The 26,946-nt window shown below is 43.0% G+C and overlaps 2 protein-coding genes across 2 annotated transcripts; both read right to left on the bottom strand.

The window, feature by feature from the left end:
- Positions 1-233: 233 nt before the first annotated feature.
- On the bottom strand, positions 234-26,946 carry LOC109466499 (cytoglobin-1-like). The gene is made up of 6 exons (XM_019764225.1): positions 26,930-26,946; positions 4,533-4,694; positions 2,503-2,665; positions 2,019-2,090; positions 1,262-1,430; positions 234-855 (listed from the first exon to the last, which is right to left on the bottom strand). The coding sequence occupies exons 2-6, from the start codon at positions 4,658-4,660 to the stop codon at positions 842-844; spliced, it is 546 nt and encodes a 181-aa protein (XP_019619784.1). The 5' UTR covers positions 4,661-4,694; positions 26,930-26,946; the 3' UTR covers positions 234-841.
- On the bottom strand, positions 20,972-22,795 carry LOC109466463. Its single transcript, XM_019764183.1, has one exon. The coding sequence runs from the start codon at positions 22,793-22,795 to the stop codon at positions 20,972-20,974; it is 1,824 nt and encodes a 607-aa protein (XP_019619742.1).

Genomic DNA, 26,946 nt, shown 5'->3' with positions numbered 1-26,946 from the left:
AGTCACAAAGAAAAAAATCTTCATGTTGAAATACATGTACATGTAGATACAGCTTCTATATAATATGACCAGCACGTCGGCAGAACGTACTGCGCCTGCGCAGAACCCTGTATTTTCGCATTTTTCGTTGAGTTTTTGGTCAACGTTGCATCAGAATTTTGCCTGTTGCAGAGGATATCCTTTCCGACATGACATTTGGAAACTACTGTCGAAATGCTAACCTTATATGAGCGAATACAACCTTATATGAGACATTCTGCCGAAATGCTATGTACAATACATTACGGGTTTCGTGCAGGTGCAGTACGTTCTGCCGACATGCTAATATGACCACGTCTCATCTGAAGACTCTTAAAAATGTTAATGAGTTTACCTTATTTGGCATTACCCAGTCATACACGTATTTACAATTCTCTGATAGGCTGACATTTGCCGAAATTTGACCAATCAAGGCATAACATTTTTTTTTTTAAATTTACTTAAATTTTCACCTCCAAACAAGGCTCATACGTAACGAACCACTTAGTAATACATGTTTTGGATTACATTAGGGAACTTTGAGGACAGATATTTGTTGACCTTAGACTTAAAAAGTTCAGGGTTGTACCCATTTGGGGAGCATTCTCGGGGAAGCTTGTTCCATAATGATGTAGTTCTAGGAAAGAAGCTTTCAGCATGGAACTTTCATGGAGTATTTGTGGAGAAGTGGCCCTGCACAGGAGAATGACCAGAGGCAGTAAGTTTATCCATGGTGTAATTTGGTGCCTATTTGTTGTGTCTTGATGTTGGAAACCCGCTCTTCCCTCCTCCATGGCTTTTGCTGCCTGTATCTGGTGGCAGCCTATTCACCTGTCCCTGCATAGTTGAAAACAATAAGGTGATTTAATGAACATAGTTGATAATCTTTAAGTACACATGTATATTCAAAGAAAAGTTGAACTGTGATGGTAAATGACATGACAGAAGATTTAAACGCTATAACCGCACACAAATGCTTTAAGTTTTAAACACACTCAAAAGTAAAATGCTTACCAAGGAGGTTAAAATCAAACCATCATGGTTCATTTCATATTGATTGAAGCATCAGAGGACTAACCCCCCCCCCCAAAAAAATGAAATGCTGACCAACAGGATTTTGTTCACTATCCAATGGCAACGGTAATAAACGACCTTCTCTTTGCCAAATGCAATAGTTTAAACATCTGTTTCTACATGCAAAGTGTTTTTCACGATTTGCTCAGCACGGCGTCTTCATACCCACCTGCTGCATTTCCGTTTGTCTCCGCACGGTGGCGTATCGCGTCCTCCAGCCCGTGTTTTAAGTGGGTGACGAAGAAGCCCCATGCGGCTGCCCAGGCGCCCTGCACCTCCTCCGTGAAGTCTGCGCCAAGAACCGCGCCCAGCCCCTTCATAAGGACATTTCCAAGTGCCTAAGGGGAGACGAAATGGCATTTTTAGGCCATCAAAACTGCCATCTTAGCCCTCTACGTCTTAAGATTTGTTTCTATCAAGACAACTTTCCACCGTCTTATTACAATCATAAATCTGTAGGGTTAGTCAGTTACATTCCTTATCAGGGCATTCGTTTTTTTTTACACAAAATGTTTTACATTTTGTAGACATGTGTCAATGTGTCGCTAAACACACAATCACATCAAGGACCTGGCGCTGTGTGGTCGCGTCTGGCCATGGGTTGTACAGTTGTGTTGCACTTTGGAAGAAAAATCCACAAGGAGTGCCTATCTACACGCGACAGCCAACCAACTCACGTTATATCAAAATACTCCGGTTTGACACTATGCCTGGAGCTTTTATAGAATCATACTAAAGGGATCTTACGCTATTTGGGTAGCCTCTACCAGGCTTCGGGAGGCAGCTGGAAAGAGTAGGAATTGGCCAAATAGACAGACATAAGATAGATAACATGTCAGGAGAGTGGCCCATTTAGAAGGGAGTACAGTTTGCGGCTCTGAACTCCGTAAGAAGTGTTAATCTACATACGACAATCACCAACTCACGTCGAAGTACTCCGGCTTGACGCTGTGCCTGAGATGGCTCTTGCCGGTATCGTACAGCAGCTGTTGTAGGTCCTAAATAAATCATAAATCAAACTTTAGTCAATCAACTTGGCAGTCTTGAACTCCACTGAATTGTGCTGATTTAACATTTTGTCAATTAATCAAAGAACACTGTCAATTAACAACATTCCATCAGTTAAAAGTACTACACTACATGACCATCAATTGACATATAAAGTGGCGTCGGTGGCGAAACTCAGAACCAATAGGTCCCGGGTTCGAGTCCTGACATGCCACTGATCTTGTGCCCTTGCACTTTACATGACTTTCTTCACATAACTCAAGTAAAAATGAGTATTCTCCTGTCCTGTATTTGTCCTCTGTGTTGGTGGTGGTATAAAATAAGTTGATATAACTTGAGTGTGTCCTCACCATCTCTAGCAATGAAATGTAATGTTGAAATAATTTTAAAAAAATATCAAACCTCCGGCTGGTCCAGAGCCGCCATGAAGGTGCCGAAGCTAGCGAGGAACCGCGTGATGTGAGCGCGCAGGGCGATGTTCTTCTCAAACTGTTCCGGGACGTCGATGTCCACCTGGTCCATACTCCTGAACAACTTCCGCGTGAACGGGTAGTCTGTGAACAGTCTGGAAAATGGAATGCCGTTAAAGTTTTAGCATGAAAGTTCATCTGTGTTGGTATGTAACATTATGATAACAGTTGAACTTTACGTGACCGACACCAAGTAAATTGGGACTTACCCCAAATTTTCGACCGACTCCGTCAGCCTTGTTCACGGAATGGACCCTTCTACTGCAGCTTCCGGGACGTGACGTCGGAAACACGTGGTTGACATTCGGGCTGACATTCGGGCCAACCGTCCAACACGGAACAGAGACGGCCAAAAAAAGGCCATTATAAAGGTAACGATCATTCCCCCACAACCTCTGCTTGGAGCGTAGAATATACTGCTCTTTCCTCTTTCATCAAAGACCGCCATGACAGAGTAAAAAGCACGAGCGTACAGCTGGAAGTGCCACGATGCTGAAGGCTACTCTCCAAGCAGAGGTTGTGGGGGATGATCGTTAGCTTTTTATATATGGCCGTTTTTTTGTCGCTACCCCCACCCGTCGGTGGCCGGCGACCTTCTCTGGCTAATGGATACTGCCTGGCCAATTTAATACTGTATTTTTGCCACCGAGATGGATCTGCTTGGAGATTAGCTGAAGGCAAAATTTACGACAGGTTTCGATGCACGTCGTAAACGGACGATGAGTAACTAGTACTAGCTAGAAAAGCCTTTGAAGTTGTTTTAGAGCTGACGTTATGGGTCCATTATTGCTGTGTGAGTTACGGGCACATGCAGGACTATAGGGCGATAAGGTACTGATATAACGCAAACAGAGACATGTGAGGCTTTCAGCTTGCCAATAATATAAGGTCATGGGTAAGTTCACCATGCCTGGGCGACTTGTCTCATTTCTATGGATGCATGTATTCTCAGGCTCAAAGTGTGAGGTTGAAAAATTGACACCGCATGAAATTCCATCTTTCGTAAAGGTTCACTCGGGACGTGGGAAAATGGAACCTTTAAAATATGCTTAAAGATTGGATTTGTATAATCTCCAAGCAGATCCCTCTCGGTGGCAAAAAGACAGTATCAAATTGGCCAGGCAGCATCCATTAGCCAGAGAAGGTCCGCGGCCACCGACGGGGTGGGGGTCAGGACAAAAAAACGGCCATATATAAAAAGTAACGATCATTTCCCCACAACCTCTGCTTGGAGAGTAGGATTTGTAAGGTTCGATTCGATTCGATTGGATTTGTACTGTAAGATCCGAATGCGCAAAGAAAATGGCTGAAACAAAATTCTAGTATCAAATTGTACCTTCAGAAGTAATGCAAAGAACGAACGAGCTTCAACCTTAGAAAGGTTAAGGGCTGTCAAGAGGTAAAATCGCCAGCTTTTCTTTGTATATTTTTGCTTGGCCAGTTACTCACCCACCCAAGTGCTGTCAAGCTTCTCTATCCGGACACACAGACACACAAACCCACAGCTCGGCCACCCAAAACAATACTTCTGTAACAGTAGGGGGTTTACATGCGCTACCAACTGACCCGGCTGATGGGTCTAGGGAGGTCGTAGGTTCGAACCCCAGCCAGGGACCAGGGGTTTTATCTGTTTCTACTGCTCGCCTCTGTTCCTTACAGTGGTTCCCACAGTGCCCCTCCAGGGATGTCGAATTCGGAAGACTCGAGGACAAATATTGGGAAGAAAGGGGGGAGTAGTGTAACAGTGGGAGGGTTTATAGGCGCTACCAACTGACCCGGCCGATGTGTGGAAGCTCCTTGGTCTAGACCTTTTAGCCAAGTGGTTTGAGCGTCGGATTTGAAGCTGGTGCTCGGGAGGTCGTGGGTTCGAACCCCGGCCCAGGACCAAGGGGTTATTATCTGTTTCTACTCGCTCCTCCTGTTTCTTACACTACCTAAGAAAATCCAAATCTTATCACTCACATCCTGAAGATGGCGAACCCGTTGGCTCTCTTGTTCTTCATGACCACCTGCCAGCTGTCCCGGATGTGATCGATCTGATTGGCTGTCAGCCCCGTGACGTCATCAGCAGTCCCGTTCAAACTTCCCATGGCTTCTGTACTTGTTGCACGTCAGTTACTTTCTCTGTATAGGATAAGAACAACGACAATTTAGCTTTAAAATTGTGCTCTGATGTAGGACATCTACATCAGGGCATTACAACCATCCATCAACAGAGTCGGGGGGCGCCACAGACTTTCTGCAACCTATGATCCACTGCTCACGGAGTCACGTGTCTTACCTGCGTGACGTCACGGAAGCAGTGGATTGCTCATTCCTTGACAAAGACTGGAGTTGTACAGTCGAAAATTTGGGTGAGTCCAATTTTTGTTGTGCTGGAAATTACAGTTTAAACTTGCTGCATAATGATTTCTACCAACACAGATGAACTTTCAAGGTAAGACAATTTAGCTGTTAAAAAGTTCAGCAAATTTAACGGTGTACCAAGATGTGATCACATGTTCCTTTGAATGATATGAGCACCCAATCCGACAGAAAGGTGCTATTTTCAATAGATAACAATTTTAGAGATTTATATAGAAAAATACATACTACTAGTACTTCACAGTCACTGACGAAAAGTAGTGGATGCTACTTGAAACGTCTGACTGTTTTCAAATCTTTCCAGTTGCTTGAGTAACAGTCTTCTTGTGTTTCTCAACACCTGGATGTCTAACCTTCATCGGCGAAAATGTATGATATAAAAGACAACAAAAACAAACACAAAAGTTTTTAAAGATAATCATGAGCGCTATTCGTGTACATTCTTCATATGAATCAATAATTTTTCGTTCATGCAGACAGCCCGACCGGACCCCGGTTTGAAAATCTGACCTTAGCCTAGCACACACGTACACACACACCTAATGTATGCCATAACACGCGAGGCGTGATATAGGTTTATACATGTGTCTATATATAGACTGGCAGTTCGCGTAGAAACATGAAACATTGCATCTATTCAAGAAGGTTTAGAAATATCAAGGAGCTTTTTTTTGAAAGCTGAATTCTTGGAAATATTAAAAATCCTTGATGTAAGGGCGAAAATGCTTCCAAGCAGATCCCTCTCGGTGGCAAAAAGACAGTATCAAAATAATTTGCCAGACAGTATCCATTAGCCAGAGAAGGTCGCCTGCCACCGACGGGTGGGGGTAGCGACAAAAAACGACCATATATAAAAAGGTAACGACCATTCCCCCACAACCTCTGCTTGGAGAGTAGGTCAATTGTCGCGAGCATATTTGTGTTGCTTTCCCTTAATGTTGCTGACATCCATACATGACAAAGGACACATTGTCATACATAGACATACAAAACACGACGTACGGCATCTATATATATTTATTAACACCAACTATGCTATGGGGCTAATCTTCCTTACAAAAGACTATAAAAGTTACATGGGATGTGCTTTTTTTCAGTCACTGATGGAATTTCTAGCGTTTAGGCGTTTTTAAGATACCAGTAATCCACCGTATACAAGTCTTATCATATCAGGCATAATTCACCGTATACAATCATATTATATCGTATTAGTATTTCTATCAGTGCATCCAAATAGCAAATTGAAGCTCATTGACATGTGACAACCCATGCATTGTACATGTATGTGTATAAAAATATCTGGGACATATAATCAAAAAGTGACAAGTTCATCTTCTACATGTATTATCTCTCATGACAACTTATGATATAATACGACACGACAACAGCTCACTAACCTTTGCGTCCCACACGGCACTAGCGTGTAGCAGGTTATGGTAAGCTGCCAGCTCACGGAATCTCGCATGTCTACTACTCTAGGGCCACACCAAGTCATTTTTATGGATGACGTCCTCTGGAGACCCTACATCTAATGCGAGAGCGCGAAAACGAAACAAGAAGGCAGAAAAAAAAACAAGATGCCTAAATTTGAAACATGCTAAGACACGACAAATGTTAGGACACAACTTGAATGAGAGAACACAGTGTAACAAGTCTTTTATTCGTCATGAAAACAGCAACAAATCAGTGGAACAGCAGTGGTCGTCCTGTCCTGTTTCTTTCCTTCCATCACATTTTCCCTTATTCCACTGTCGATGCCGTGACTCTTTGGTTACAAGAACCGGATTTTTTTCTGGGAACAGGCCAAAATCAATGCCCGCGCGGACGTCATCCACAAAAATTACTTGGTGTGGCCTAAGCTCTTACAAGTCCCGTGACAAGTACACATCCCGGCGGAACTGTTGTTAGACAGACATGATCTCCTGATGAATGATGTTCGGTCTGCCCTTACGGGAGCCCGGAGCTCACAGATCGAACCCGCAAATCAGCCCTGCTTATGGACGCAGGCGCGTCAAGGTGACCTTCACGCGCGGAGAGAACATGGCGGCTTCGGGTAGCCTCTACCAGGCTTCGGGCACAGCACCTGTTTCTGTTTTTTTTTGGGGGGGGGTGTCATTGTCGAATATGACTGTTGAACCATAGCCACCTAATCCTGTCATGATTATCAAGAAAGTTTGTTAATCATGGGCCATGATTAGACAAGGGCCTTGCCTAATCATGGACCCCGCGTACGCCAGGGTACAGCGATTAACGAAGAGTTCGACCCAGAGTACACTCCATAAATGCATTGCGCGCGGTTCGGCTGGCGGGATGACCCCACAGAGGTCAACTGCAGGCAAGATGGCGGCCGTGTTTACCGGTGTGGCTGGCTTCTGTACGCTTGGAAATACACCTTCCCAAACATACGTTTTCTATTGTACAGGTAAGTTGCTCCAGGGTGAAGGGTTGACCCGTTGGACTAGTAGTAGTTATGAGTAGTTGAGTAGTTTCTAGCAAGGAGGTAACAGTTATACGTTACATGACTAGGCCATGATACTAGTATTCTAATCATGAAATTTTGCGTGTAGCCATCCCTATCCCCGAATGGTGATAAGCCATGTAACCAGTATAATATTTGGCCTATTTCTTTGGCCCGCAGATAAGGTACCACACATAGTTTTTTTTTTATTTCGCATATAGTGACACAGGAAATACACACTCACTAGGTCTAAGGATAGTACTAGTAGGAATAGAAGAAAAACCTGAAAATTACGTTTGAAATTATGTTTGAAATTAGTGTATCATGTGTCGTAGGTGCACTCATGCCAAACACTAAGTCAGTTGCTTTTATTAGGTCCATGCTTGGAAAAGACCAGATGTATAGAGTATAGGTCATATCTGTGTGGCCCTTTTATCTGGGACCAGATAAGGCACCTTACAGGTACAGTGATATCTGCATGGCCCTTTCGTCTGGGGACCGGGAAAGGCACTGTTCAGGCAAGGACATTATACACTTCTGTATATAATGTCATTGGTTCAGGTGTTAGAAACAGGAGGAGCGAGTAGAAACAGTTGCCTCGCCGGCAAACTGTAAACTGGATGGCTAAACTCCCTCGGCGTGTTATCTCTCTATTTGGCCAATTTCTACTATTTCCAGCCGTGCCCTCAAGCCTGGCTATAGAAACAGAAAGATACTCCCGGGCCGGGGTTTGAACCCTCGACCACCTGAGCACCAGCTTCATGACCCAACGCTCCTACCGAATTGGCTAAAATGTCCAGACCCATCAGCCGGGTCAGTTGGTAGCCCTTTTTCTTTTCAAGATTCGTCCTCGAATCTTCCGAATTTGACATCCCTGGAGCAGCACACTGTGCCAGTACTCCCAGGGCATGTGTGGGAACCACTGTAAGAAATAAGAGGAGCGAGTAGAAACAGAAAGACACTCCTGGTCCCGGGCCGGGGTTCAAACCCAAACCCGGACACCAGCTTCATAACCCAAAGCTCCTACCGCATCGGCTAAATAAGGTCTAGACCCATCAGCAGGGACAGTTGGTAGCTTCCCCCCCCACACACACACACTATTACACAGTCAGGTATTTACACAGTCAGGTATTTGTAAGACTTTACCGGTCATATCTCTATGGCTCTTTCATCTGGGCACCAGGTAAGGCGCCATACAGATAGTATCGGACAATATTGAAGATGCAATTTTACTTCTTTAGGTCTTGTCCTACTCTAAGACAAATTCATTCACACACAGAACAGTATTTTCATAGTTGTGATGTCCAACTCCCATATGGATCTGCCTACATAGGTCAATTTCATTCACTGTCATTTAGTGTGAACATAGTATTGTAACAGTGAGGGTTTACCCAACAGGAGGAGCCTCGCGAGTAAAAAGAGATTAAAAACCCTGGTCCCGGGTTCGAACCCACGACCTCCTGAGCACCAGCTTCAAACCCGATGCTCAAACCACTCAGCTAAAAGGTCTAGACCCATCAGCCGGGTCAGTTGGTAGCGCCTATAAACCCCCCATTGTTACAATATGGCCAATAAACAAAGAGTGACTAGTATTTACCTAGGAAGCACGAAATTTCTCTGGTTGGGGACCTGTCACCTGGTTATTCTAACTGCTGGTTAGAATTATGAATGAGTTAGAACCCATAAAGCTACATATATAGGATTAAATATGATAACTCGACTTACCAGGAATTAAACATTGTGAAAACATTGCATAATTGGCAATTTGCTATGATATACCATTATGGTGATCAAGCTTGTTCACCAAAGAAAATGTAAACTTTAAGGTTTTGTTTTCTGGTCTTATCACTCTTTCTGTGCCACCCCCCCCCCCCCTACCCACCCACCTTCTCTACCACACACAGATACTAGTAGTAGTAGTACACATATACACACACATACACATATACTGAGTACAGATCACTGGTTGTTTGGATAATATACTAGAAAATGACTACAAGTACATGAAAATGGCTACAAGTACATAACTATATATCAAATATTTGAAACAGAATAGACTCGTGACAGTATGATTACTATCAATATGCTGCAAAACTCAGAGTATCTCACTATCTTAAGATTAAACATACAAAATCTAGTATGGATCTTGAAGTTTGGAGCGCAATTTTTACCTTAGGTTTGCCAGCAAATTGGCGACTTTTTCAAAAATTGCTGAGGTAGTGATTGCATACTAGCTATAGTAGCATTGGGTATTGTTTTATTTATTCAACCCTGATTTTGATTCTGTGGGGTGGGGGGTGTCAAATGAAGGCTACAGTTACACATATACAATCACATTAATGTAAATGCAAAATTTTCACCATGGGTCATGGAAAAACATCACCTTCTGATATAGTTCGGATATACGAATCACGGCTACTATTTTCCTCACAAGTGATATTTTCCAGTTTAAAATAATAGTATATGTATTCAGTGTCATTGTTTAGCCTGGTATCATTTGCTGGTTTAGCCTGGTAAGAATGGTGTGACATGGAGGATTATATAATATATTATATGAAAAAGAGTTATGAATGTGGTCGAAAACATAGAATGTTACATAACTTTTTTTCACTCGCCTTCTTGATGATTTTCTGTCAAATTTGGAGAACCAAAAATTGGTATATTTGGAGAACCAAAAATTGGTATAGCCTTACAAAAAAAAGCGAATCCCAAACAGTCTGGAACAGAGAGAGTAGGCAATGAAAAATCATTGCTAGAGGAAGGTTTACAGTTTAATCATAGTAATATCCATCTGTTCATGAATCTGTAAGGTCATGAAAAATAGTTATGAAAGTGGCCCAAAGCACAGAATATTATATCATGAAATACATAATACAAATGTATATACAGTACAGGCCTAGCCTAGGTATCTTACAATAGTACCTATACCATAGGAGCAACAGAGTCAACATACTACTCACTCTGAACCAGAAAGTTTTCTTTTCATAAGAAAATCTTAAGCCTATCTTAAATTATTATGTTTATTCTGGTTGATTTTGATGTAACAGTTACAATGTATATTTAAGTAGTCTCAAGAAGCTTGAATCTGGTACATGATTAAACATTCTTCCCTCTTCCTTTTACAGGTGCCAGAAGTCAACATACATACAGCTGAACTATGGAATGCATTTCAAGAAAGCATACCACACTGGGTCACCTCAAGTCCTGGCTAGCTACATGTAGGACGGCTATGAGAAAACAATTGCAATGGATATTTGTAGAAAAGAGTACAATTTATAGTTGTGTGAAATATTGTTTAGTCAGATGACTACAGCTAATGAATTGAAAAATCAGTGTATATCTTTGCAATTTACTGCCCATCACGTAGATCTAATTGAAAAGAAAGGAAAGGAAGACAAAGTATTAGCTTACATAGTCTAGAAAATACTTGTAATGCTGCATGTAATGATGGTTGTATGATGATATATTGTTACATCATAATTATCAGAAGTTGGCTTATTCCTTTGTGTATCCAAATTCAATTATCAGATTTCTAGTGGCACTTGAAGAAAATCCTGTTCCAATATAGTTCAGTCTATCAAAGGATGTTAGTTTCTTTTTTCCCTTTTATTTCTCCTGCTCCATGAAATTACTTCAGAATAATATTTGGTGGGGTCACTGGGCTTTTGTGGGCACCAGAACTCTTGTTCAGAGATGCCATTGTCAACTCTTCTGCATGTCAGGATTACATTATTTCCCATTTATTATCATGGGATATGTGACAACACTCCCCCATGACCACAGAAAAGCAGTAAATGCTGTGACATGACCTGAAATTCAACTTCAATTTCCATGTGCAATGTACTGTCTGCCAAAGCATGAATTAGAAAGTTGCTGTTTTATCTAGTTGGGCAGTACATTTTTATGAGAAGCATATTGGATATCACTTGTACCTCAGAAGCTGTGTGGTCATTGTCTGAATTCTTTTGGTATTAAATTAACATGAAGAAGTTCCTAATCTTGTTTGTAATTATTAAAGAAATGTCACATTGCAGGAACAAAGTTGGGCTACAGTAGTACCAGTCAAGTCAAAGTTTGGAGTTTTTTAAGACTCATGACTCCAGTATATGATCACATATACATGTATCTCCCTAGAAATTAATCATATTGTAGACTTACGGGAAAGGTAGCTTAAAACACTGGTTTCACAAGTATTTCTTCAGAAGATTAAGAAATGTTTCAATAAAATCACTGAAATGAAATCTTGGCATTTCAGACCTTGTGTGAGTGTGTCTTTTGCTAGTATTATATAATAATAATGAGAAATATTTTATATATATATATAAACACAAGATCAGTTCATGAATTACAGATGAACTAGTTTATTCATAATGGGTAATAGCAGCATAATTTTTTCTAGGGGAAAAGAGGGTCTGTGAAATGTGTTATATATACATCTAGTACACAAGATACTTGCTTTAAGTAGAAGCTAATACCTTTCCCTTAAGATCTGTATATGATTGGTTTACATCTATCAGCAGTTATTTTAATGCAAATTGGCGTTTGTATGACGGTTACCATAGGCCACCGAGGGTTTGATGTTTAGTTTTATTTTATTCAGATCCACAATTAGCCTCATAAGAGGCTATTCTTCCTGTGGTCTACATCTTCCTGATGTCGAGTAATAGTTTCACAGTACAGATTACATGTTTGTCATCTTTTCACCGAGATAAGACGTAGACGTAGATCTAGCTGTGCATCGGCTTTTCTTTTATGCCTTATAAGTAAATTTCGCTTTAGTGACCATTTAATACGTTTAGAATCCGGCAGGCATAGCCGTACCTCTCAGAAAGATAAAACTTGCGAATTCTGTAATAATTTATATGTTGAAAACGAGATACACTTCCTACCTGACTGTACATTATTTGAAAATGAACGCCAAGAGCTATTCGATACTTTACAATTAGACAAGATATATAAGAAAATGTCAAAGCAGGACACTTTTAAACGTTTGATGTCATGCAAGAACGAATGTACAGTAGACAAACTACTAGTATGTAATTATGTTTCCAGATGTTTCAAAAAGAGAGAAGAAAGGGCAAGTAACAGTAGATGATAGGTAGTATATAGTATTGTCGTAATAAATAGTCTCCTAGCACTTAGCATTAGAATATAGCGATCCAGTATACAATACTCATATTTTTCATCCTCTCGACCACATTTGGTCACATTTGTGCATTTAGCCCACCTGCGCAAGAACATGCAATAAAGATTCATATCATATAAAGATACTGGATTCATATCATATAAAGATACTGGGTATTCACGGTCTTCAATTCGCATGTGAAGTTGTTAGAGAATTACAATTTAATTCCCAGAGGGTTAAATGATAGTAACTCCACAATGAATTATGGTTCCGATATGGGAATTCGAGTATCGGCTATCAAAGTATTCACAAATCAGTCCTTAAAGTTTGAAAGAAATCCGTTGAATTCTAAGCAAGCCATGGCCTCCGAGGCGCCGTGGTCTCCCTTGTCAAGAAGGAGTCCTCATTACGTTTCTCGGAGACGATTCTATATATAGGACCGCATCGCACAGAAGTGCGCTTTCATTTATAAAACGAGAAGGGTTTTGTATATCGGCACAAAACCCTCACAATACCAGACTGATGTGCTGACCTAGCTTTGCTGTTAATAAAGCTGCTCTTTTTTATCCTTTGTGGAGATGCACGGTATTCACGGTATTCAATTGAGATGACATGTAAAGTAGTTATGGAAGTTAATCTCCAAAGTCTTTAAAGATAGTTAAATCAAAAATGAATTATGATATCGGCATGGAAATTTAGGCATTGGCTGGGAAAGTATTTAAAAGTAAGTCACTCAAATTGGAAAGGAACGCGTTGAATTTAATTCTTAGCGAACTATAACTCCCAGCCGAGGCATCGTCACAACATTACGTTTCTCTAGGATCGCATCTCATCAAAGTGCGTTTCCCATCATAAATTGACAAGGGTCTTATATATCCGGACAAAACTTGCACAATACCAGGCTGATATACTGACCTACCTGTGGTGTTAATAGGTTTGCTCTTCCTTCATCCTTTGTGAGGATATTGCCTTTTCATATATCTGCAGTTCTAGGGGCGCAATTGTAGCCAATGAACTGATCAAACCAAGAACACTTTAAAGCCCAATAGATCACGTTACAATCAACACAGGTACACCATATTTTGAACCCGGATAGCCTACGATATTATGTACCTCTGAACAAAGTAACTTTGACCGTATGCCTAACCGTTCTTTAGTCATTAGACAAAAACCCGTTAGGAATTGCCCTTGCGGATTTATTCAAAAGTGCAGCAAGTAAAAATTTGGGAGAATTCAGGCCAATTTCGCAATAGAATTGACTGATAATCACTTAGTTTTGGTTAATCTTACCATGGCCTCACAATTCCATCCTTCATATTAGTTGTAACATCTTAAAAATAAATGTAGATATCCTAGCGATTTATAGAGGGACTGTAGCAAAATAAAATTTATTTTTTAAGAGATTGTGCAGGTGGCCCTCCTATCAATATTTCTGAACAAAAAATATATTTTTACACTTGGCATGTTCCAACCAACCCAATAATGCCAACTTTTAAAACATAGCCCTGCATTGAAAATTTTAGCAATTTTTCCTATCTTTGAACCAAAAGTGCTTTTTCGATGTCAAATATGCAAATTATGCTGTAACATCATCAATTCGCATACATGATGTCGGTGGGTCATTGCGCACCTGATGAAACTGTTTTGGAGAAAATTGCTTCTCCTTTAGCGATTTCTCATTTCTGAGCCAAAAAACACTTTTTCGGTGTCAAATATGCAAATTATGCTGTAACATCACCAATTCGCATACATGATGTCGGTGGGCCATTGCGCACCTGATGAAACTTTTTTGGAGAAAATCGCTTCTCGTTTAGCGATTTCTCATTTCTGAGCCAAAAAAAGCTTTTTCGGTGTCAAATATGCAAATTATGCTGTAACATCACCAATTCGCATACATGATGTCGGTGGGCCATTGCGCACCTGATGAAACTTTTTTGGAGAAAATCGCGTCTCGTTTAGCGATTTCTCATTTCTGAGCCAAAAAAAGCTTTTTCGGTGTCAAATATGCAAATTATGCTGTAACATCACCAATTCGCATACATGATGTCGGTGGGCCATTGCGCACCTGATGAAACTTTTTTGGAGAAAATCGCTTCTCGTTTAGCGATTTCTCATTTCTGAGCCAAAAAAACACTTTTTCGGTGTCAAATATGCAAATTATGCTGTAACATCACCAATTCGCATACATGATGTCGGTGGGCCATTGCGCACCTGATGAAACTTTTTTGGAGAAAATCGCTTCTCGTTTAGCAATTTCTCATTTCTGAGCCAATAAAAGCTTTTTCGGTGTCAAATATGCAAATTATGCTGTAACATCATCAATTCGCATACATGATGTCGGTGGGTCATTGCGCACCTGATGGAATTGTTTTGGAGAAACTTGCTTCTCGTTTAGCGATTTCTCATTTTTGAGCCAAAAAAAGCTTTTTCGGTGTCAAATATGCAAATTATGCTGTAACATCACCAATTCGCATACATGATGTCGGTAGGCTATTGCGCACATGATGAAAGTGTTTCTATATTTTGCGACTACTTTTTTTGAGCCTAAAATGCATGCTTTTTCGGGTCTGATTTTATTGAAACATCATCAATTTTGTACATGTAAGATGTCTGGGGAATTTCTGCACCGATAAAAGTCATTATGAGATATATATAATCGCTTGTCCTTTAGCAAATTCCCATTTTTTTGGCCAATAATGCTTTTTTCAGTCTAATGTGCCAAGATCACCTCTTTCAGTCTTAGATGTGCAAAGATCACCTCTGGACCACTCCTTATATTATACAGTCCATAAATAGTATCCATTTAACCTATTAGTATAAGATGACAAATAGCAGTTTGTGCATTGAGACAGTGGCTGCACGTTGGTCAAATATTTGTATTATTGTGTTTTGATGGCAGTAGATCTGATCATGATGATAGGAAATCATACTTCTCTTTTTGCCTCAGTCTGCTCAGATAGGCAAATTATGACATTGTTGCATGATCTTTCCTCAGGAGAGAAACAGGAGGCTTATTTGTAAGAACCTCCTAAGAACAGATCTTGAAATAAAGTAGGCAACAAAGAGATATGTTATTAGAGACATATTTCATTTTAATGTTTATAAATTCCTAATCCCAGTATGGATTTTTGCTATTTGGCATTTAGTGTGTATGAATAATGCAGGAAAGCATTACGGTAGCCTGTATGCAAGGATATGAAACTCATCTCTGAAAATTGCTGTTATTTACAAATTACAGTGACTGTCATGAACTATAATAGATGTACAATGTACATACCCTACACATGGGTTAAATACTGTACTTACAAGTAATACGCAAACGTCCCGGAAGAATAAAACTATAGACAAATTTTAATGCAAAAGTACACGTCCAATTTCAATTCATCTTACAGTGTTGGTCCAGTTGGATAACCTCCAAGCAGATCTTTCGATGGGGGTAAGACAGTATCAAATTAACTGGCCAGCCTGTATCTGGCTGTACCATTATATTTCTGAAGACCGCTGCTGCCGGGGGAGTGTCTGGAAGAACTTTTTTAGAAAGTCTTTCCAGTTGGACAAGATGGCTGGCTATAGTAGTCTCGCTTTTCCCATGTTCTCACTTGCCCTGAGAGCAAACCTTTTGCAGGAATCTTTTTGAAGCAAGTGTTCAATTACTAGTACTTCCATCCTCCCTTTCTCCAAGGTCTGCTTTCTTAGATCTTTCTGCACACAGCTTCATGTGTTCAATGCTTTCCATGGCTAAGTGGTATTTCTTTATGACCCTGCAGAAGAAATATATATATATAATTATATATTGTAAGAAAATGGTGAGAGCATTGCATTAACTATATGTTGTCAGTCACACAAAAACACGCACGCCCCCAGCACCACCCACCCCCTACCACACACACACATGTACCAAATTATAGACGCCTCCGGCCGCTCATGGAGCACCTGCAGCTATAGCATATCTAACGTTATACTGCTGCATCAAATGTATTCGTTTTGTTCCTCTAGCCGGTCTATAATTCACCGAAAAAGCTGGCGGCTGAAAGATGACACACGAGTCGGGACGTATATATACAATTTGACCTCAGATAAAACATGTGTTCGTCTGAAATTTAATACGCAGGTCCTTCCCAAACCCGGGACGTGTAGGTCCGGCCATGAAATCTGACCCTAGGACCTTATATTTTATAACAGACCCAGCATAACAGACGCACACAATGTTATCGAGTAAGTTTGCATCACTCGCCCCCCGCCCCCCTCCCCATACATGTTACCTAAGTTCATCTCGAGCTCGACGATTCATGATTTTCTGAAAACATTCCGTGAAGTTCCAGTCGAGCCATAACTTTCGTTTAAGCAAGTGTCTAATCAGATTAAAATACCAAATATAAATATGGTATAATAGTAACTATGAATCATCAAAATCCAAGTCAAACACACGTATACGTTACCTGGGTCCGGTTTGAATGGGGCGGGCCGTCAGGTCATCCTACGCCGCCAGCTCCCAGCAAGCATAGCGCGGCTTTGCAGGCTTGGTCGCATACTCTGGGACGAACTCCTTGTTAATCGCGGTACCCTGGCGTACGCGGGGTACATGATTAGGCAAGGCCCTTGTCTAATCATGGCCCATGATTAACAGACTTTCTTGATAATCATGACAGGATGGGGTCCCATAGCAGATGCTGTACGGCTGATGTGTTGTGAATTAGGATCTTACCATGGTCAATATTGACCGACGGATACCACATGTCATATGATACCTGATGTGCGTTAACGGCACGAACAACCATATTCAAGCATGCTTAAATCATGCTTAAAGTTGACACTTGTTTTCCTTTTTTTTACGTATCTATACGGCTCTTAGACTTGTACGTAAAGATGGTAATTACGTAGTTGGGAAGAGATTCTTATTTTTTAGGTTTTCCAAGGAGCTTCCATTTACCTTGGGTTTTCCCATTGTCTTGCAGTAGCTTGAAGGCATCGTGAGTTCAGAGTCAGGGCCATTAGCCAGGAATGTTTCCAGAAATGAGTCCGTGCATGTGGTTTTGTTTTATGCGATGTTGTGGTTTATTACTGCTCACGGCCCGTGACTGCCTAGCGTTTGTTTCACATACATCAAGGTAAGATCCAGTCACCATGTGAACCTCAGGATCACGGACTCAATAAATAACCTGTCGTCCAAAATTCTTTGCACCGAATTTGTCAAGTCAATTTGACATGTTTTCGGATTGTTGCCACCATCTGAAATGGCAAGGAACCAAATCAGAATCTGATGGTTCTGGGTTCGAATCCCATGGCAGGCTCCAATGATGTTTCCTTGGGAAAGGTATTCTAGGTGAAAATGAGTACCTAGCTTCAGTTAGGGACGTCTCTCGGATAGGACGTACAGTCGGAGGTCCCAAGTTTGAGGAGAGGCACACCTCAAGCATGTTAAATAACCCACTACACTTTTCGAAAAGAGTAGGGGTCCTTCCAAGTATGAGTGGTTCAAACCTTGCAGTGCAGTCTTATACGCACCCTGTACTGGCGTGTTACGCCAAAAGGCAGTTTATCCGAAACTAACAAATGCGGGCCGGCGACTACTGCAAAAGGCTAATAAGTATAATCTTGCCCCCGAAGAAACTTTGCTTTGAGGATTGTGACAAGCAGCCCAAACATTTGCGTAGTCTCCACCAGACTCAGCCTTTGCAGGCTGCACGGAGTCTACGAGAAAACGACCAAAAGACATAAAAGTAATCCAGGCAAACTGGACCGACCCTCTATGGCCAGCTAACTCCCCTGGTCAGTTACATTGTTTTTAGGCCGATTTCTACTATTCATCCAGCCTGCAAAGAAGTCTGATGGCCATGGGGACTAAAAATTGCGTGCAAGGCAAGCAAGCAAAAACCCGTGTCAGCCACACCAAGCCTTAATCCGACTCCAATCTGGAGTTCAGCTGTGAAGTTCAACTGGAACACCAATCATCGGGTGGCAACAAAAGAGCGAGCAGACCAAGACCAAGGCCGACGCCCTGGAAGTCGGGGCCGACGTGCCGACACACACGGCCGGTAACGCCTGGGGTCGTGTGGCGCAGTCGGTAGCGCGTTCGGCTCACACCCAAAAGGTCGCGGGTTCGAATCCTGCCCATGTCACCGATCTTGTGCCCTTGGGAAAGGCACTTTACACGACTTTGCTCACTTCACTCAGGTGAAAATGAGTACCTAGCTTCGGTTAGTGACGTCTCTTGGATAGGACATTAAATGGAGGTCCCGTGTTTGGGGAGAGCCACACCCCACACAAGAACCCACCGCACTTATCGAAAAGAGTAGGGGACCTTCCCGGTGTGAGTACACGTGGTTCAAACTTCACTTTACAGTCCGGTCTTACGCAGCTTGTACATGTACAAAACTGGTGTGTTACGCCTAAAGGCGGTTTACCGGTTATGCGAAACAAACAAACTCCTGCAGTCTCTATGGTCTGGTTTTTAGCTTGACTCTTGTGACTTTTCCGTGCGTCCTTGTGTCCTTGTGATGACTCCCTGGGGGTGATAGTTTCATACCAAAGCAGCAGATCCTACGGTGGCACGGTAGTATCCAATTGGCAAAGAATTGTCCATTAGCTTTCGCTGATAATTTGACAAACGTAACAGCTAGGGAAGGCAACAACTGAAAATGCAGGGTTATGATAGCCTGACTACATCACGCTTCATCATGGTCTGGTTTTTAACTTGACTCTTGTGACTTTTCCGTGCGTCCTCGTGTTCTTGTGATGACGCCCTGGGAGGAGTGAAGGTCGGAGTCTCCGTAGCCTGCAGTGTGCTTACACATGCTCCCTCGGTCGGAGGTTAATGACCCCCATCCTACTCTCCAAGCAGAGGTTGTGGGGGAATGATCGTTAGCTTTTTATATATGGCCGTTTTTTGTCGCTACCCTGTCGGTAGCCGACGACCTTCTCTGGCTAATGGATACTGCCTGGCCAATTTGATACTGTCTTTTTGCCATCGAAACGGATCTGCTTGGAGATTACCCCACCCCAAGTTTTTTGGGGGCGGCAACCTTAGGTAGCCTTCGTAGCAGGCTTATAGAACTGGGGGTTTGGTGGTCTTCGGCTGTTTTCTGATTAGCCCAGTTCTAAAAAAACGGGGTAATTCAACCAGGAGGGCTATGTTGTCTATATGCAATTAGAAAATAGCGCATAAAAGCTCCCAAAGACCCTGAAGACCCCCAAAACCCCCAGTTTTTGGCATGCTGTGGAGGCTAACCTTCGGGGCGGTTTTGTCATAATTAATCTACGCAGATCCTACGATGGTTAGCATGAACGTATGAGGCAGTATCCAATTGGTTAGCCTTCGATGACACCAATGAAACCTTCGATGAATCTGCTCGGAGATTAAAAAATCCTGAGCTCCTATTGGTAATCTCCAAGCAGATCCCTTTCGGTGACAAGACAGTATCCATTAGCCAGAGAAGGTCGCCGGCCAACGACGGGATTAGCGACAAAAAAACGGCCATATATAAAAAGCTAACGATCATTCCCCCACAACCTCTGCTTGGAGAGTACTACTGGTACTTCTGAGAACGGGACAGTTCTGTTTCTCTGGAGTTAGAGGTGTACGGCCACAAGCTCTCAGGAAGGAGGCCCAATCAGGCCCTGACAACAAGCACAGGCTACCTGGCCAAGCACAAGACACACATCAGCAGGTATGTTGTCATCACACGGTACGTTTAGCCCTGAAGGCACAGCAGTGACAGACCATTTGTCAGTGTGCTTACTTACGTACGACACCTTTGTTATGTAAACTGTTGGCGTCACTCTTTAAAGTGATACAGGAAACACAAATCTTCAATCTTAGTTTAAGGACAGACGGCTATGCGACAGCTAGCACGATAGCATCGGACATTCCAAATTTGTGACGTCCGTGGATAAGGAATATAGTATATCCTACATACGTTGATGAAAGTATCACAGAAGAGTGGAACTCGCTGTCATCAAGTACAGTAGGGGCATTGTCATTAGATAGCTTTAAACAATTAGAGTTAGAAGTTCAAGGGTTAGGTGTAGCAAGTCGATCGGTGTAATATAGCCTGCTGCCGCCGCGCCGCGTGCCTGCGAAGCTGATGTGTTACGCCGAAAGGCGGTTATACCGGCTATACAGATACAATTACAGAAAGTTAGACATCCATCGAGATACACAAGTACAAGAAAACTCTCAGGCGTTTCAAGTAACATCTTCTACTTTTCAATCACTGATTAAAATTAGTGTAAGCTACTTGAAACGTCTGACTGTTTAAAAGTCTACCCTGGTGCCTGATTAGAAGAGGAGCTGTTCAAGTGCTGGTAATCCGAACGTAGCTCAATGTCAAGAAGAGTTTCCATTTAGAGAAGGAATTAAACTGATACGCACGACATAAATTGTTCTAGTAGAAGCTTTCAGGTGGCATCCGCCATCTTTCTTCAGCTCGAAAGAGGGGTCACGTGACCTAGGTGTCAAAGGTCACCCAGATCACGTGACTGGACGAGGGAGTTGTAGATTGGTGGGAGCCTGTGGCGTCCTTGGTCACGGTTGAGGGACGGGGAGCGGGACCTGATGTGCACAGCTTCCTTGACCCCTCGTTCGAACCATCTACTTTCACGGTCTAGAATGGTGACTTTCTTCCCCGGTTGGTGTTTGTAAGTCTGCATGTGTTGTGCCACCGGAGAGGACTCTCGCTTGTGCTCAGATATCCTCTTTCTGAGGGCCCTTTCAGTTTCACCTACATACTGGGCTTCGCAGTCTTCACATGTGAGATGATACACTACACCGCATGTGTCCTCTGGTTCAGTTTTGTCCTTTGGAGCGACCAAGAGTCTTCTGATTGTAGTGCATGGTGTACTGTGGACGGCCACCCCTGTGTTCCTGATCTTCCTGGTAATGGCTTCGGTCACACCCGCGACGTACGGTAGTGTAACATGACCTTTGGGTCTGCTGTCCGTGGAAGAGCGAGGATGTGGGATGAGTTTGGTCCTACCAGGGGACTGCCACGCCCACCTGGTGTATCCCGCTATGGAAAGGACTGTTTTGAGGTGATCGTACTCGGTGTTCTTATCATCTACTTCTGTGATGAGGTGGTCTGCTCGATGTCTTAGGGTTCTGATAACTCCCATCTTGTGTTCCATCGGTTGGTGGCTATCAAAGAGCAAGTATTGGTCCGTATGCGTAGGTTTACGGAACACACTGAACTTCAGTCTACCATCATCCTTTCTGGTCATGAGCACGTCCAACATCGGGAGGGATCTGTTCTCTTCAAGTTCTTTAGTGAACTTGATGTTGGGGTGGATCGAGTTAAGGTGATGGTGAAACGGTTCGATGAGACTGGACTTCAAAACGGCACCTACGTCATCAACGTACCGAACCCATACCTTAGGTGGGTTAGGGAAGGTGGTGAGGGCACGTGACTCAAACCATTCCATAAAGAGGTTGGCCACGATCGGACTCACAGGTGAGCCCATGGCAGCACCCTCAACCTGGGAGTAGAACTTTCCCTCATATTTGAAGTATGTGGTGGTGAGGCATAGTCGCAGTAGTTCAGTGACTTGCAGTGGAGACAGTTTTGTGCGCTCATTCAGAGAAGAATCACAGGTGAGTCTGTCCCGGATGATCACAATACTCTCTTCCACAGGAACACTGGTGAACAAGGCTGAGACGTCGAAAGACACCAAACTTTCGTCGTCGTCCAGAGTGACCTGGGACATCCTTTCCACGAGCTCCCCACTGTTTTTCAGGTGGTGCTGTGTTTTTCCAACCATAGGTGCAAGGATGTTAGCAACAAACTTAGCTGTCTGGTACATAATAGACCCTCGCGTTGCCACAATCGGACGTAGGGGGCAGTCCGGTTTGTGGACTTTGGGTAATCCATAGAACTTGGGCGGTTCTGTAGAGGTAGGGTACAAGGTTCTGTATTGTTCATACGTTATCAGTTCCTGGTCTTTTAATGGTCTAAGGATCTTGGTAAGTTTGTCACTATAGTTGTTGGTTGGGTCTTTCTTGAGTCTACAGTAGGTTGTGGAGTCATTTAGAAGGTCACTACATTTGTCCTGGTACTCACTTTTGTTCATGATGACCGTGGCTCTGCCCTTGTCCGCAGGGAGTATTATGATGCTGGAGTCCTTCCTAAGGTCGTCCAGTGCAAGTCGTTCCTCTTTGGTGATGTTGCTCGGTGGCATCTTACGATGTTTCAACAGATGTACACAGTCAGACCTGAGGTGGGCTGCTTCCTCAGTGTCGGGGCCTATGAACTTGCAAGCCTTTTCCAGGGCGGTGATAAACTCCATGATTGGTAATTTCTGAGGGGTGATGGCATAGTTCAAACCTTTTCTTAAGACAGAAAGCTCATGTGTGGAGAGTCCCTTGTCAGATTTGTTGATCACCCCATTTGGATTTAGTGTTCTCAATCATGGTGTCACTTACTGCAGTGATGGGGGCTTTCTTGTTGTTATCCGTGGTTTGTTGACGAACGCGAAGGAGATCAAATTTCTTCCTCTGTCGTTGTTGACATTTCTCCCACTCAGCCCGGTGCGCATGTGAGACCCAGTTGTGTACTTCTGTGTATACGTCAGCGGGTAATGTGGTAAACAGTTCTTCGTTCACGTCGGCTATGAGGCTCTTGAAAGTCTTGATCTTATACATTATTTCGCTTATTCTGATGTTCAAAAGGCCTAGCTGTGTTCTGTGGATGACTTTCTTAGCTGCCTCACCTTTGATAGATGTCTTCACCTTAATGCTGACTGGCGTGACGTTGTGATGTTTGCAGTGCATAGTAAAATGCAGATGGTTCGCAAACCTGGCGTGTAGACGCTCGAGTTTCTCCCATTCTCGTACCCTCTTAAGTGTCATCCGACCATGTTCGAATGAGAGACGTTGGTGAAGGTTAAACTGCCGTGGAGAATCCATTTAGAGAAGGAATTAAACTGATACGCACGACATAAATTGTTCTAGTAGAAGCTTTCAGGTGGCATCCAAGAGTTTCCATGTTTATCTCATCACGTACGCTGCGCCTGCGACTTTCAAATGCTAGTCTCTACCATACTAACCACGCTGGCTATATGCAGGAGAATATTTGCCAGGGGAGTTTGGCAGCCTTGTAGGTTTGACTGGCTGAGGGAAAGAAACTACCTCCCCGCGGCCGGACTCCCTTGGCCAATTTTACTCTCTTTTTTGCTGAATTCTACGATGCGTATTCCCGTAGAAAAGCCTGGTGGAGGCTATTTAAAGGCAGTTTTGGTACCTGGTACGTCTGTGCTCTATCTGTTGGCACTCTCTAAAAGCAGGTGTATAAATCAGTACATGCCTGAACGGATTCTGTTCTACTGTGAGCTACCGTGCAGAACGGTATGGGCCTTAGGCGAGACTTTACATCACAAAGAAACGCCTCACTGTCTCAGTCTCGATGGATTGAAACCATTCCAGTTTCAATGGGGTACAAATTCCCGAGCAGCCTTGTAATCCCCGCTTCTCATATATTTGGTCAGTTAGTCCTTAACATTGTTTGTTTCTGACTTAGGGATAAGAGATACTGTTCAAGTAACCAGAAAAGCGAGACTTTCTATCACAAAAAAACGTCTCACTCTCTCTGAAAATTAATGGATCGAAACCGGCCATTCCAGTTTCAATGGAGTACAAATTCCCGAGCAGCATTCGTAATCCCCGCTTCTCATATATTTGATCAGTTTGCTCTAATTGAGTCGAGTTTGTCTACTCTCCAAGCAGAGGTTGTGGGGGAATGATCGTTACCTTTTCATATATTGCCGTTTTTTTGTCCTGACCCCCACCGTCGGTGGCCGCGGACCTTCTCTGCTGGCTAATGGATACTGCCTGGCCAATTTGATACTGTCTTTTTGCCACCGAAAGGGATCTGCTTGGAGATTAGATTTTGTCCGTCCATAACATTGTTTGTTTCTGACTTAGGGATAAGAGATGCTGTTCAAGTAACCAGAACGGAATGACCTTATTATTAGGCGAGACTTTCTGTCACGAAAAGACGCAACACTCTCTCTGAAACTTAATGGATCGAAACCATTCCAGTTTCAATGGGGAAGGGAATGTAACCTCTCTGTAACCCTGTTTCTCATATTTGGCCAGTTTGTCAATGAGTCGGGTTCGTCCTGAACATTCATGTTTGTTTCTGACTTTGGGAGGAGGTGTTGCTCAAGTAACCTGGACTTACTCTCCAAGCAGAGGTTGTGGGGAAATGATCGTTACCTTTTTATATATGGCCGGGTTTTTTTGCCCGTCGGTGGCCGCGGAGCTTCTCTGGCTAATGGATACTGCCTGGCCAATTTGATACTGTCCTTTTGCCACCGAGAGGGATCTGCTTGGAGATTAGCCTGGACTTAGTTTAGTGCCTAGAAGTGGTCTTCTGGCCTTGCACTCAGTCGGTAAGAAAACGAATGGTGAACTTGAGAGTAGGTTGACAGCACGTGGGTGGGGGAATATTGACAGGCAGACTGACAGATCGAAAGGTCAGACACAGGAAATAGGGGAAACTTGAAGATCACGGAAATCTAAAATACCTCTGGAAAGTCTGAAATCTCAAGTTTTCTTGTCCAATTGTGAGCCTGGAGGAAGACTGTCCAACCATGCGTTCTTTAGCATCACAATATTCAAACCGACAGGTGTACAGGTGTGTTACCTGCGGGGAACCTACATCAAAGGACGTGCCGCTTCTATTTAATATGTCGTGCTGACAGGTGGTTTATTTTTAGACAACAATTTCTTGCTCTGTTTCAGTCTTGATAGCAAGAAGATGCCAATGTGTAGCTGCTTCCTGTTGCTTTTAAGCTGGTGTAAGATTTTAGTTGGAACGTCCATCAGGCTTGTTTCTCTTCGCTGGTTACTAGTACATGTATAACGCGATTATCGTAACAAGGTTAAGACAAGGCCATTTTTTCATGATTTCCAAGTGAAAAGATTCTGTAGCAGAATGATCATTATGGGACAGGGTGTGACATGCATTGACTGCAGGGTATGGCGTGAAAAATGGACAAAACAGGCGAGACATGTATGAAGAGCTACAGGGTCCGCGTACAATCGACGTTTCCTGATCGAACACGTCGAACACCCGATGTTCTATTTCGAACACATCGAATCCCTTGTTCTATTTCGAACACTTCCCTCCCGCGATGATTTTGACAGAGGCGTGTTCGAAATAGAACAGGGGGTTCGATGTGTTCTATATATATAAATAGAACAGTGGGTGTTCGACGTGTTCGATTGGGAAATGTCGATATTGTACGCGACCCTTGTAGCTCTTCATAAATGTCTCGCCTGTTTTGTGCATTTTTGTCCATAGAACACCTGTTCCCAGTAACCTTCACCTTCCCTGGACACGGATTCTGTGCCTGATTTAAACCTCTGTGTGGCAAAGGTTATCTACTAACCAGTGTCAACAGGACCTACTTTACTACTGGCACTGCCTAACTGCGTGCGAAAGTTCCCCGGGCACTCTGTAACATAATCTACCTAGACGGATCGCGAGTGAATACAACTGGGGTAGTCTAACAACCTGGGCGTTGTCACTGAGGACTTGGTCCAACATACTACTTACGTCGTACGATCAAAAACTGTATGCTTTCTTGGGATAGTTGTGCATGTATTCTGGAACGTTCAGAAGTCTTGTTACGTAAAATCATATCTTAGATCCTTGTCAGTCGTTGGTTCTGTCACAGCCTGCTTGAAAATCCTTCTACATGAAAATCTTGACCGAACCGTAACAGGCATGTCTGCGTTTGTTATTTCTGCACATATATCTATCACTCGTGTCATTAGTGGTGCGTACAACAAGGACACTCATGTCAACAGCTTACCGCACCCCAAACCTAGCGCGCAGCTACATGGTGGTCCGAACCCTTACCCTAACACACACTAGAGCATGGTCCCACATTCAGGGACTGCTTTTGGTAAACATTCAAACAGGGTGGAAAAACTGTGCCTCGTGATCGTGTAACTGTGTTCTGGGCAGGTCACTGACATATGCAATATGCTTGCTCAAACACGCACAAACTCATAAACACCTGCATAAATACGTATAAACCCACACACTTGGAACTGACTGCAAAGCACAGAGGAGAAAGAAAGAAAGATACAACCGAGAGAACTGACACTGAAAATATGATAGGCAAAGAAGAGAGCAGTGGGAGGGAGGGAAGAGAGAGAGAGAGAAAGAAAGAAAGAAAGAGGGGAGAGAGAGAGAGAGAGAGAAGGGGGAGGGAGAATAAATGACATGACATTTGGGGCAAAGATCGCTGACCCCTGAATCAACAGTCCTCCAACCTGTTAGCCACTCTACAGCCGATAACTAACAAAACAGGTCGCAAACACAGGTATACACACTTTCGAATTCACATTACATTCAAGAACAATAAATGCATCATTCTGAACATGATGCGGTCAAGGAAAACCGTCCAAACCTTGCCTGGTGTGTACG

This window comes from Branchiostoma belcheri, unplaced genomic scaffold, assembly GCF_001625305.1.
Source record: "Branchiostoma belcheri isolate BF01 breed outbred unplaced genomic scaffold, Haploidv18h27 scaffold168, whole genome shotgun sequence".
Lineage (NCBI taxonomy): Eukaryota > Metazoa > Chordata > Leptocardii > Amphioxiformes > Branchiostomatidae > Branchiostoma > Branchiostoma belcheri.
Note: the sequence above shows the minus strand (reverse complement) of the source record. Positions and strands in the feature narration are given on the sequence as shown.